Source organism: Lepisma saccharinum, chromosome 9 (assembly GCF_977018435.1).
Source record: "Lepisma saccharinum chromosome 9, izLepSacc3.1, whole genome shotgun sequence".
Taxonomy (NCBI): Eukaryota; Metazoa; Arthropoda; class Insecta; order Zygentoma; family Lepismatidae; genus Lepisma; species Lepisma saccharinum.
In genome coordinates, this window is record NC_139237.1 from 67,615,835 (window position 1) to 67,630,085 (window position 14,251).

The window sequence follows — 14,251 nt, forward strand, 5'->3', positions numbered from 1 at the left end:
CAGTGGTTCAGATCTCACTATAAACTTGTATGTCCAGTCGCATTTATCCTATCTTTGCACAAAGTGAACTCTTTTTTTCTTTTTTTCTTTTCTTTGGAATACCATATTTACTCATGTATAATGTGCACTTTTTCCAAAATTTTTGCCCCAAAAACTGTGGTGCGTATTATGCACGGAATAATTCAGACAGCCAACATGAAACTGTACAGGGTCATTACATGATTTTGGGACACTTGCATTGATTTTTCATGTTTACAAAACCCTATCATGTTATATATCATTGTAAAGCTTAAATCCTGCAGTTTCTGAATATGGAAACAGTATTCCATACAAGATAATGACACTAATGTGAAATGGGGTTGAAATAAGTTCATCAAAAAATGAAGAAACATTCTGATTTTTATGGTACTTTGGATGAAAGAAAACATAAGGAAAAAGATAATAAAAATTAAAATGTATTACTGGCCAAATAATATGACATACATGGAGTGTGTAAATTCCTTACTGGAAGAAATCTTGTGCTGCTAACTGCTATTTGGAAGGTCCTGAATGTGCCTTGTATAAATGTTACATTAGTCACGGAAAGAAAAAGTATATGTTTTGAAAAGGAAGGAATGAGCAATTGAATAGGTATGACATAGCAACAGATTTACAACCTACAACAAAGAAAGCCATTTCTTGAAACTGGATTGTACTGCGCATTATATACGAGATATAATTTTTTGTCACTTTTACCCATCCAAAACCAGAGTGCACATTATACACGCATGCGCACTATACACGCGTAAATACGGTAAGTTGTTTATAAAATTTTAAAATAGCTGGTAATACTGAAAATGTTCATGTGAGTAGTGAGTAGAAAATCAAACATGCAAATATCTTGAATCATTAATATTGTTTTTAATTTGCAGGCTTTAGCAGATGAGAATGAGTATGTAAGGGATACTGCATTAAAAGCAGGTCAAAGAATAGTGACCTTGTATGCAGACACAGCCATTATGTTGCTCTTGCCAGAGTTAGAGAGAGGTTTGTTTGATGAGAACTGGAGGATACGTTACAGGTATGATGTGGATTGATAAATAATACAGGGTGTGCAACAATTATTTGTCCATTGTGCAAGGTCACATTTTCACCAATAGTAAACAAATACATACTACCACCATTTGAAAGAGGAATATTTGCAGTTTCATACAGATCTTAAATGCATTCGATGTGCACCCAACGTGTGCCAGGACAGATGTCCAGCCGGTACTTCAATTTTCGTCAAACTTTCTCAAGCATGTTCTTGTGTGACGTTTCCGATGGCGATGTTGAACCACCTTCGCAATTCTGGCAGTGTCTGTGGAAGTGGAGGAACGTAAACATTGTCTTTGATGAAACCCCACATGCAGAAATTGCACACTTGAGTCCTATCGGAAAGGTCACATAAGACATGCTTGAGAAGGTTTGCCGAGAATGGAAGTACCTCCTGGATATCTGTCGTGCCACACATGAGGTGCACATTGAATGCATTCTGTGTAAAATGGTAAATATTCCTCTTTCAAATGATGGTAATTTCATGTTTTTCTGTTAACTGTTGGTGAAAATGTGGTCTTACTAACTCGTCCAATAATTTTTGCACACCATATGTATTGTATTATGAACAAGACTGCGAAAATAAAAGTAGTTTTCATTCTAGAAAACCTTATATTTGGCCAAGATAAGTAACAATTCTGTAAAATATACATTTACGACCAGATTGTACCAAAACATATGCTTCTATTATGTTAGAACACACAAGAAAACAATTATTTTTAAAATGTACGAGGGCCATCCAGAAAGTAGTACCCGTTTGCACCGTGTGGAGCGCTAATGATGCCAGTAGCTGCCGCTCAAGGTCAAACAACTTCAGTTGACTGTCTGCTCAGTGTGTGCAAAGTTTCGTAGCCCTGTCATTGTAGTTATTGTTTATGTGAGTGTTTACAATGTTTAAAAAAAATGAAAATGCTGCCACTTTTGAGGTTAGGGCTGTGACCAGATTTCTCAATGCCAGGAATGTGGGACCATGTGATATTTACCGTCAATTAAAGGAGGTTTATGGAGACAATGTTATTGCTGAGTCTTCTGTTCGGCGCTGGTGTCGAAACTTTAACTCAGGGAGGGAGAATGTTCATGACGACGTTCTGTCATTATGGACGAATTGCTGAGTGCAGTTGAGTTCATCATATTGCTGGAAAAACACAGCAACTTCTCCAACAATTCAAGTGAGAAATTTTCAACCATCCACCCTACAACTTGGAACTGGCTCCTTCAGATTTTCATCTCTTCACAAAACTAAAGGACTTTTTGGAAGGAAAGACATTTCACAGTGATGATGAACTGAAAGAAGGGGTTCTCAATGGACTGGCGACAGAGGAATATGAAGCTGGGTTACAAAAACTTGTCACACGTAGCAAATGCTTAAATGTACGTGGTGACTATGTAGAGATGTAGTTTAAAGTTTGTTGTTAACAATTACAAAGTTTTGTCAAAAAATATTTGTTTTCATTAAATTCAAAAAGGGTACTACTTTCCAGATGCCCCTCGTACCTTTTCAGTATCTTAAAAATTATGTTGTACTTTTTCAATGGAAAAGTTTAAACTGATCAAGAGGATATATTTGTCTGCACGTAATACTTTACCTTTTTCTATACTTCATTTCTGTTAAATACCAAACGTTTCTTCAAGTAATGTATTTGGAAATTGGTCAACCAGAGATTGAACCTCTGACCCTTGCATTCTTTAATAGTACTCTACCAGTTTCTACAGTAAATCAATCTCTGATGTAACCGTAATTTTCATAACTTGAATCTGCATATGTAAAAGTTTGTGTGCCAACAGGCTATTCAAATAGCTTTTGCTGATTGTAGTTCTAATCAAGTTATGATCACTGTTCACCAAGGAAGATGAGTGTTATGTTTTCTTTTTATAGTTCTGTCCAGCTGTTGGGTGACTTGTTGTACAAAATATCTGGAGTGTCTGGAAAAATGAGCACAGAAACAGCAGATGAAGATGACAACTTCGGCACAGAACATTCTCATTCGGTAAGTATAAATTCGTAATGTCATAATTAAAGGGCTCGAGTGTAAAACATGGTAAGTGACATTTTGGTCATTTCTGAGTTCATTAAGAAAAAAAGTTATTGGAACCTTTGCTGTGGATAAATTGTTTTAAGTTGTATTTACCAATTTCAGAAATCTTCACAAAATCCAATGCAAATTGCATGACATGGCAATTTCACTCGAAAATTTAAAGAATGGACATTTTACTTTGTAAGTAAAAAATGATCAAAATGTCACTTACCATGCTTTACACCCGAGCCCTTCAATTAACCCAAGAGGTTAATTAATTAACCCTTGCTTCCACATTACAAAAACACTAAAGATGTTGTCTATGGTACCTTTATTTACGTAGAAACATTTTACACGTAACATTTCAACTCTATATCAGGGTCTTTATCAGACTAAGAATGAAACTAAAATTTTAAGTGTTTACATGTACAGTTTGAACCCTATAGAGGTTCTTCCGTATACTAAGAACAAACTACAATTTTAGTTTGGTGTAAATACTAAACTAAAATTTGAACCCAGGGTTAGACAAACACAGGGTGCCTGGTCGTCATGGTGCCAGAAAATATTCACCAGTTCTACAAAAAATATTTTTGAATATTTCAAGCTTGCTTATGGAAATTTCCATTCCTTTTTTTTTTTTAAATAGCAAGTACAGAATGTTTTTTTTTAAGGTTTGTGTGTTTTCTGTATCATGTGTATCCATTGAATCAGAATAATAAACATGCATTATAAATTTTTGCACTCTTGCTAGCCGAATTTTAAAATGTGCAGGGATATGGTAGACACAGCAATGTATTAGAATGTATTGCCTAGTTATTCATGCTGTTACCAGTAGAGCCTTCTTGAAGAAGGCCACTCTGGCGCAAGAATGAATTACTTAAATTCCAGTGTTGAGAAAAATGGGCTGGCAGCTCAATTATTTTTGATTTTGTCTATCCCTTTCTTTACCTGCACATATCAGCATCTTGTAATTAGCCTGAATAGTTAGTTATACAGTGGAACCCCGATTTTAAATTCTCAAGAGCTTACATTTTACCCCATTATACATTCAATCTTGATGGTCCCAACAGAGCAAAATGCTATAAAATTTCCTCGATTTTATATTTTCCTGTATTTGAAGTTTTTCGTCCCGGTCCCCTGATAAACGTAAAATCGAGGTTCCACTGAAAATTCTACAATATTGTATATTACAATATTACAGTTTTTATTTTATATTCTCCCGAAACTGTATGAACATAGTGCTACATGTAGTAGAATTTTAATAATATTAGAAATCTGAGACTTCTGTGAAGAACATTAATTAGAAACTACTATCAAAAAAATCTTCTTTCTTGTGGGATGAGAAAAAAAATATTGTAGTGTGTGTGTATGAATTACTCATACTTATTGCCTGTTGCAGAAAATACAATTTATTTTCCTCCCAGTTTTGGGGGCCTGTTTCCACCATTCAGTGTTTTTGATTTGTGCCTAGTGCATTGAACAATGTATGAACTGTGGATTATGTAAAAAAAAATAACTGTCAAAGTTAGACCATAATTAGTCTAATTTGAAAGGTCAGTATTCAGCACGTTTAAGTGGTGAATTTAAATATGAATACATATTTTCTATCCAAAAACAAGAAACACATAATGTTGTTCTGAATATTCAGCTTTTGTGTGCTGTATCAATTTCTTTGCTTCACAGTTTTTTCTCTCCAGGATCAAAGTAAGTGCAATGCAACCTCAGCTTTATATTTTTCACAGGACCAAATGGAAAAGCACTTAAATTGCAGGATAATGCAAAATCTGGGAAAGTAAAAATGATGTTCCACTGTACATGCTTATGAATACTGGTGTGTCACTGTGTTTGCAGTGTCTTGAAACAAATACATTTTCTAGGTCTATTTCTCACCTTTTCAACTAAAGTTGTTTGCTCGTGTTTCTGGAATTTCAATTTTTTTCCAGAATGTACAAAAATCAAATTATATTTTCAGGCAATAATTGAGGCATTGGGTAGAGAGAGAAGGAACAGAGTCCTGGCCGGATTGTACATGGGAAGGTCCGATGTGGCCCTGATGGTACGCCAAGCTGCTCTTCATGTGTGGAAGGTTGTAGTAACGAACACTCCTCGTACATTGCGTGAAATTCTTCCCACATTGTTTAGTTTGTTGTTGGGGTGCTTAGCAAGCAAAAGTTACGATAAGAGACAGGTAAGCATTTCATGTAATTCTTTTCCCATTAATGTGCTTTTATTTATTATTATTTTTTAGTGTCTCTTTCTGTTCCTTTAAGCTAATGTGACGATGAGTGATGATGATATGATGAAGTGAACACGTACAAAGAACAAGGGCGCCGACTTTCCAAAATTTCTGTGGGTGCACATCAATGGCGGTTAGATCTGTAATTATCAAGTATTGTATACTTTAAACAACTTACATGCACAATGATTGCAAGAAGCAATGAATGATATTATCAACACGTCACTAAAAGAAAATACCACATTCATACAAATTAAAATGAAAAATCTTCATAAATGCAAATAATTTTAATTGTATTGCAGAGAGAACTATGCAAGGATTTTGCTGTGAACAGAAACTACAAAATGACAAATAATAATAATAATAATCATGACATGTTAATATAAAACACATTCCTTCTTACATCATTTGCACTTATGAATTTGTTTGCAATTTTGGTAATGTCAATATTTTTAGTCATTTCTTTATGAACATGCAAAATTGCAAAATCATTTAATCTTTTTTGGGTCATTGTTGACAGCAAAAACGTTTTCAATCATCTAAGTGCTGAAAATGACCGCTCAGAGGTACAAGAAGTAACAGGTATAGTTAAAATCACCCGTACAAACTTCACAAATTCTGTGAGCATTTCACGCATGGGACCATTGTTTTCTCTACTTAAAATATTTGTAATGTCTGACAAGTTAGCCAATTTTCTTTGTTCGTTCTGCACACATCTAGAAACGTGTCCCTGTGAAATGTTAGCTTGTCTTTATCAAAGTCTGTCCCATCTCAATGTTTTAATTGCTTATTATTTTTTGATAATGGCATGTGAGAAATATTTATTTTATTTTGTTCTTATCAAACTAAAAATCTTGTGGGTGCGGCGCACCCACTAGATTATTTATGTGGGTGCTTGAGCCCCGGAGCACCCACGTAGTCGGCGTGCATGACAAAGAACACACATACCCAGGCTGGGATTTGAACCTGGGGCCCTTGGAGTTGTAGTACACTGTGCTTTTCTTATAATTCAAGCTATATTTAAAAAAAAAGTGCAGAAATTGTAATTTACCATTCCCAGAAGGAAATGAAGTAGAAAGACATGAAATTCCTGTTCGTGTATGTGTGGGTTGGTAATGGTCGCTAGTGGTTCTGTGTGTGCAAGATTGTGACATAGCCTAGTAAAAATAATATCATCTGGGGAAATAATTTCAATGGAAATGAAACCAACTGCCTGCCACTGTAGTAAAAAGAAATATGATAAATCAGATTTTGAAGTGTTTACCACTCTCTGACTTGTAGATTCGCCACCATCTTTAAAAAATTGTGCCAAAAATTCACCTTGAAAATTTAAAAAATATCTCGAAAATGGTGCATTGTACACAAAAATTTAAGGTAATCGAAAAGAAAGAGCAGAAAATTTTCAAAGTTATGTTTTTTGTTTGGTAAAGCTATCATAAATCTGAATTGAATTTGTTTTTTGTTTGATAAAACTATCATAAATCTGAATTGAATTAGAAAGCTTCAGTTGTTTCTTTAATTTTTAGAATTAGTGTAAAAGTTGGTTTCTGACAAATAACAGCAAATATGTAACAAATTTATGTCATTTTTCGTCCTAATGACACTGAACTAAATTCATAGCTCATGAATTCCTCTTGAGAATGGTGTTTGTTTCATGCCTATAGATTCAGGGGTTGAGGAAGTATGTAGAGTGCACTACATTGGGTGAAGCAGTTCAGAATTGATATCCGAGGATATACTGGACATACATTTGGGCAGTACTGGACTACCATGTTGATACATGCTGTTTGACCAACAATGTCCACATCAGATATTTGTAATACACATGTACAACTGGCGAGTTCTTCAGTCAGCCCATGTCATGATGGTTGTGCCATGTCAATTCAAGTATGAAAAGTCACTTCACTGTCACCACTCGTGTAAAGCTGAGTGATAATCTAATAATTTCCGTAATAGTCAAAGTACAACATAGTAATTCTGTGTTGAGAAACCCTGACGAAGGCCCGGTTGAGGTTCCAGTGACACTACTTGTCCCTCTTTGCTGTCTCTCGATCAGCCCTGTTGATGACTCCAAGATGGAGTCGAAAGTTAAACAGTTTTAAAAGTGTCCAGTGTCATGCTGTTTATTTGTTGTTTGTAATTTTTAACAAGAATGCCACCACGTGATGCAAGAAGGTTTTTTAGTTTAGTATCATGCAAAACAGTAAATTAACAATTTTTTCATAAAGTGACATCAAATCATCATATATTTGTGTAAGAAGTGAATTTTAATTGTGTTTTGTGTTATGAATTTAGTGATAATTCTACTTCTTGCATGAATATAACATACTTCCATTTGACTTGCATAATTTATTTGTTTGCTTATCAATTTTGGGAACTCAATGTCATCATTCACAAAAAGCTGTATCAACAGTCAAATCGAAAGGTGTTTGTTTTTTTTGCTTGCAAGTTACACAGAATTGTTGTACATTTGTGTAAGGAGTGAATTTAAACTGTTTCTGTTGTTATTTTTAAATGGTAACACTTTCAAATTTTATTATTATTGCATTACAATATGTGCTGTTTGTAGGTAGCAGCCCGCACTTTAGGTGATCTTGTGAGGAAGCTGGGTGAACGCGTTCTACCTGAAATTATTCCTATTTTGGAGAAAGGCCTGCAGTCAAGTGAGAAGGACCAGCGGCAAGGAGTGTGCATTGGACTGTCAGAAATAATGGCATCCACTAGCAGAGATATGGTGTTAACGTTCGTCAACAGTTTAGTTCCTACAGTCAGGTGAGACTTGGTAATCTATCTCAAATTGTCACCTAGTTGTCATGTTTTTGTAATACAGTGTGCTAGAATGTAGGACTGACATTATATTGCATCATTGTTTCTTGTTATTTTTTTAATACAATAAACACTTCAATTTCCTTATGTGTTTCTGCCTACATACGTAGTTCTTAGGGATGGGTACTCTATTGGTATCAGCCAATATAGGTATATCGGTTTTTCGATAAATTGCCGATTATTTTTACCAGTCCGATATATCTATAAATATCTTATTATTTAGTGCAAAATTCTGCCATTTTGTTATAATTTTAATTGCTAATCTTAGAGGCATGCATATTTCATTTTTGATAAAAACACGAAATGTGAAATAACACATTGTAATGTTAATTTTTCATGCTTTTGAAAGGTGTGAGGTGCATTTTCCTAACCTGTTTTGTCACGAAATGATGCAAAATAAACTGCAAAATAGACTCTTAAACCCAAAACAGGAGCATAGAGTTTATTTTTTGATGCTACACTTTCTGAAGTCAGAATTATCCTGAGAGTTATGCAATTCACAGACAATTGATCAATACTGCTGTAAACATTTGAGAGGCAAGAATCTGATCGGTAGAATTTCGGTTATTGGAATCTGTAAATATTATATTGATACTTTATCGGTATCGGCCAAAATTTCATATCGGCCCATCCCTAAAAATTATTGAAACTATCAGGTGCAAGGTTTCACAATGAGTAGAGGCATAGTATATACAATATTTCGTTTTTGATGGAAACAAATGTGAAGTAACACATTCTGTAACTAGCTACTGCGTAGCTCTCCTAAAGTAACATAATTTGTCTTCTTGCAGAAAAGCCTTGTGTGATCCATTACCAGAAGTCCGTCAGGCTGCAGCCAAAACATTTGACAGTTTACATTCCACAGTAGGAGTGCGTGCTCTGGATGATATCTTGCCTGCAATGCTCAGCCAGTTGGTATGCATTGTTTACAGTAATAATATGTGTATATATTACAGAGGAACAGATTAATTGGTATCACTGGATATAAGTATATCTATTCTTTGGGTAAAATTACTGATAATTTTAGTGATCCAGTTTATCTGTAAATAACCAATAATTTAGTGCAATATTCTTCTCGTCATTCATGTTAAGGGGAATAAAAAACACTGTTGATAATAAGAAGATATAAGTGAGTTACTAAATTATTTCTGTGAAACTTACTTTTAAATATTCTATTAATTTCGGTGGCCTCTGCCACCATCTACTTGGGAACTCGATGCTTCACTGTTGGGTTGACTTCTGGTTCGTGTTGTTTCCTCGCTTACTGCTAGGAGCGCTGGCGTAGCCAGTTTGTCTACTCTGCATGATAGGTTTGAGTTGTTGCAAAAGCGGGACCCAAACATAATGTGCCTGACCACTGTCAATATTCAGATCTTGTGGAAAGTGCATAATTGCGTGTGTCTCTCTGATTTTTGTGTCAATCAATGTGTGCACTGTATGCCTACTACTGGACTAGCAAATCACCTCAAGTTTAACAAACACAGGATTCAAAAAGTTGCAGTCAGGCAGAGACCACCAAAATTAAATCTAAATCTACAATTTACAAGTAAGTTTTGCGAAAATAATTTAGTAAGTACAGTCAACTCTCGATTCAACGACCTTTCACAGTTCCCGGGAAAAGGGTCATTATTTCGAAGGGGTCGTTATTGGAATTTGCAGCAATTTTCAGCTTAAAGGGAGCTCAGACACAAAGATGCCTAGGAGATGGTAACACCATTTATCCTGGTAGTTATACAACCTGTTATGCACAGGATGCGTGTTGTGAGAAGGAAAATAGAACATGAAAAAGTTTTCACAAAAGAGAATTTAAAATAATGTTACTATGTTTCAATTGTGCACAGTCGTTGCTTTTCCAGGAAATTCTTACAATTCTAGTTAATGAGAAACCCGTTTCCAGTGAGACCTATGGAAAGGAAAACAATCTCTCGCTTATTGCAAGCGAAACTCGAAGAATCTTGACACCAGTCAGACTGGTGCCAGCAAAAGTCGGGAGATAATCGGGCAGAATGAATGTTGGATTTTATACGGGTTTACTGGAGCATTGTCTGTTACAAGATTAACTGGTAAGATTACATCTCTCGGGAGAAACAACACAACCTCTCTAGGTACGACACAAAAAAAATAAAGACAGGGCTGTAATTTTCATTCTGGTTCGGCTGTGTAAAATACATCGTAAAAAAAAGTCACTTTTCTTTGCTTCAACCAACTTCATTCACCCTCCTTCCCCATTCAAGGGAGCAGTCCAAACTCCTTCCTTGATTTGCATTGTAATCCAGCGTGAAAAAGGAAATGCGCAACTTGCGATCTATTTTCGCCCAAAGCGTATTGCAGGACAGGTCATTAAACAATGTGGCAGTTGATAATCATTCGGGTTTGGAATTGAATTTGACTTTAAACTGTATATTTAGTCCCGATTAGCCCATCAGCATAAAATGAACTGAAAACAAGCTTTATGAAACTGCGCATTTTCACATATCAAAATGGTAGATCTTTATTTACTCTCACATTAATCGACCATTTAATGTTGGATTTAGGAGTATTCTCGATGTCAAACACCCACCCCTCCAAACGTTTTCCCCTTGAATAATGTCTTTTTAATCAGTCTCAGCGACCATTCCTACATTGAACACACTTTTTTTTTTCCTCCACATGAATGGTTCTGAAGAAAGGTAAATTAAATTTACAGTTGTGCTTATCAGAAGGCGCAGAACATGAAGTTATTTTAACTCTTGTTTTGCTTTCTGGAGATCGAATTTGGTTATCGTCAAATCAAAACAGCTTTGCGAGATTCAAAACAATAACTTTTTCCTTCGCGCTGGATGAGTCATCGCTGTTATCTGCAAACAAGAGCTTAGCAGACGCTAGACAAAACACTGGCGCCAGCTGCATCGTAAAAACAAGGAGACCGGCTGGAAGTTCGAGCAACAGGTGGCGGAAGAGAAAAGTCCCAGCATTTTAAAGATAACGCAACTGTCGAAGACGAACTTTTAACAGCAGTGTAAAGAAGAAAGAAATGACCCTTGCTTTACTTTTACCACGCAACAGACAATAATACGGGCAATATTTCCTATGCAAACAACAGCATTAAAAAAAATATATAATAAATAAATTTAAAAAAAACAACTGAATTCTGCAATTATCAACATTGCCGTGCACACCAGTGGCGGGGAAAGGGGGGGGGGTCCCTTTTTGATTTACTTGTTCTATGGTTTTTGTTCGTTTTCAAGAATATATCCAGAACTGGTTGCCCCATTTTAGATGTCAGAGGAAAGGAAGAGGGATGGGTCCTTTTCCACCCTCGCCTGTAATCAGCCCGCATCAGCAAGAAAATCGTGGCTGAAACAATCTGCATCGCACCCCCCCTCCCCTACGTTTCCTGACAGGAAAAGAGGGAGAAGTCAGTAAGCCAACGGAACACTTTTTTAGCAGATATTACGACATCGACACAATTAGGAAAACATATGAAGTGGGAAACTGGAGTTATGATGCACGTAAGATCGAAGTAAACTTTTGTGGAAACCTGGATGACAACGCATTAAGCGGGTTGACGATCTTTAGTTCACCTATGTGGTTTTGATTATCTCTAACAGTTACGCTTTTTTATGAAGTGTTGCAGGGAACAAAGAACACATTTTGAATGAAAGCGGTTACCGGAAGTTGTCGGCTACAAGGCTGAGAGTTGCTCACTCACGGGAACCTGCTGAACTGGACAGATGGGCCAGACTTCCAGGTGCCACACATCTGTATTTTCGAATATTCCTGCGATCTTATCTCTCAAGGTGGTGTATTTATCGATGAAAGAGCTTGACCTGCCATACACATTGGCAAAGACTGCAAGTCCAGCAGTCTTTTCGGGCTGCTCCCACCCTTCCCCGCGAGTTTTCAGCAGCTCTTAGGACAAGGAAACAAAAGGTCGATTTAAAATAACATCCAAGCACATTCGATCTTCTCTTCTCGCGTATCCAAGAGAAAGCGTGGCAAAACAAGCCTGGCGCGTTGGGTAGCGGCCGTCGGGTGCGGGGTAACATTGGTGCGCTTGACGGAGGGGAGGGCAGAGGTCAAGTGCTATTGGATATCACTCAAGCATGGTGTGGTGGTGTCTATTTTTAGTTCAGACCCAATTGTGAGCGGTAGAGCGCTCGTGAAGGAAATGAGTGGGGAAAAAAACAACGCATTTTTCGGCCGATTTCCTTCAATTTTTCAACTTTTTTTTCTTTCAAATTTTTCTATCTTTTTCTAAATTTTTCACGGTTCCCGGGAAAAGGGTCGTTACTTCGAGAGGGTCGTTATACCCGGGGTCGTAGAATCGAGAGTTGACTGTACTTACATCTTCTTATTCTTCTCTTGTTATTATTTTTATGAGTATAAGGGCATAATTCATATACCCATGTATTATAAATATCTAAATATGCAGTTTCTTTTTACAAGACTATATAAAATAAACATTAAATTGTATTAAGTTTAACACTACTTACGTGAGTGAGTATGAAGCTTTTTTGGAATGACGTTTCAGGGTCCAACTGCCCCCTTCATCAGGTTCGTAAATATTTTCCTAAGCACTGAACATAGTGCCGTGTTAAAAAGTGTTAAAGGATGATTAGGTTGAGGGTAGGGTTGAGAACACTTAAAACTATCCCTGACACATTCCTAATTAATAAAACTCCACATATTAAAAATCCCGTAAATACAAACCACCCATTTCGATTGAAACCACTTAAAAACGAGAACACATGATATCGATAACTGTGCAACTGACGTGGCTTTTCGACCAGAAAGAAAATCCCAATTTGTTGACAAACACATTATTGTTTTTCTACTTGTCAAATGTACTGCCAACTTTTGAAGCAGAAATGAAATAAAGACAAGGAGGAGAAAATAAATATTTCTTGTGCACTGGCAAAGAAGGCAGAGATAATAAGTACAAGGGAGAAAAATTATTTACTTACTTTTTCCCACGTCTCATTCAGTAATTACCGTATTTACGCGTGTATAATGCGCACTTTTTTCCAAAATTTTTGCCCTTCAAAACTGTGGTGCGTATTATGCACGGAATAATTCGGACAGCCAAAATGAAATCACGCATTTTTTTTTTCCACTATGTCACTGCGTATAACATGTATATATCTACAGATTGCCTTTCTTTAGCAATAATAATTTTAAAAAATAACTTTTAAATGCGAAATGGCCGTTTTCCATGAGTTGTCACTTAGTAATGGAAAGTTTTGCGACATCGAGAAAAGCAGCACCCGTTCTGGTGGCATTCAAGCACGTGCCTACCGTCACACGGGAGACGTATCAAGCGGTATTTTTCGCGGGAGAAATAACTTCCACAAAAATTGTTTTCGCCTTAGACATGGCCATGATCAGAGATCGGGCGAAAAATACGTTTTTTGCACTCATTCCCTTCAGAAGCACTCTACCACTCGCAAGTGGGTCTGATCTAAAAATAAACACCAGACCACGCTTCAGTTATATCCAATAGCACTTGACCTCTGCCCTCCCCTCACCCAAGCGTACCAATGTTACCCGCAGCCGACGGCTGCTACGCAACATGCCAGGCTTGTTTTGCCTTTGTGATTTAGTTTGCTCTTTTATACATGAGAAGAGATCGAATATGCTTGGATGTTATTTTAAATCGACTTTGTAGCGTACAACTTCCGGTAATCGCTTTCATTGAAAACGTATTCTTTGTTCCCTGTAACACTTCATAAAGAAGTGAAACTGTTATAGATAATCAAAGCCACATAGGCCAACTAAAGATCATCAACACTCTTAATGCATTTTCATCCAGGTTTCCGCAAAAGTTCACTTCAATCTTACTTGCATCATAACTCCCGTTTACTATTTTCTACATTTTCATGACTGTGCCGATGTCCTAATATTTGCCAAAAGTGTTCCGTTGGCAGAGTGACTTCTCCCTCTTTTCTTCTCAGCAAACGTTTAGGGGGGGGGGGGCAATGCCGATTGTCTTCTTGCTCGTGTGTGCACACAGGCTGATTACAGGCAATGGTGGAAGTGGACCGCTCTTTCTTTCCTTTGACTTCTAAAATGGTCAACCAGTTCTGGATGCATTCTTGAAAACGAACAAAAACCATAGGAC

General features: G+C 36.6%; 1 protein-coding gene across 1 annotated transcript in view; it reads left to right on the forward strand.

Moving 5' to 3' along the window:
- Positions 1 to 14,251, forward strand: part of l(3)80Fj (lethal (3) 80Fj) — a 107,084-nt gene that overhangs the window by 74,986 nt on the left and 17,847 nt on the right. The window contains exons 29-33 of the mRNA XM_083128337.1: positions 912 to 1,060; positions 2,951 to 3,062; positions 5,062 to 5,277; positions 7,895 to 8,097; positions 8,943 to 9,066. Coding sequence (XP_082984463.1) covers positions 912 to 1,060; positions 2,951 to 3,062; positions 5,062 to 5,277; positions 7,895 to 8,097; positions 8,943 to 9,066 — 804 coding nt within the window. The remainder of the gene's footprint in view (positions 1 to 911; positions 1,061 to 2,950; positions 3,063 to 5,061; positions 5,278 to 7,894; positions 8,098 to 8,942; positions 9,067 to 14,251) is intronic.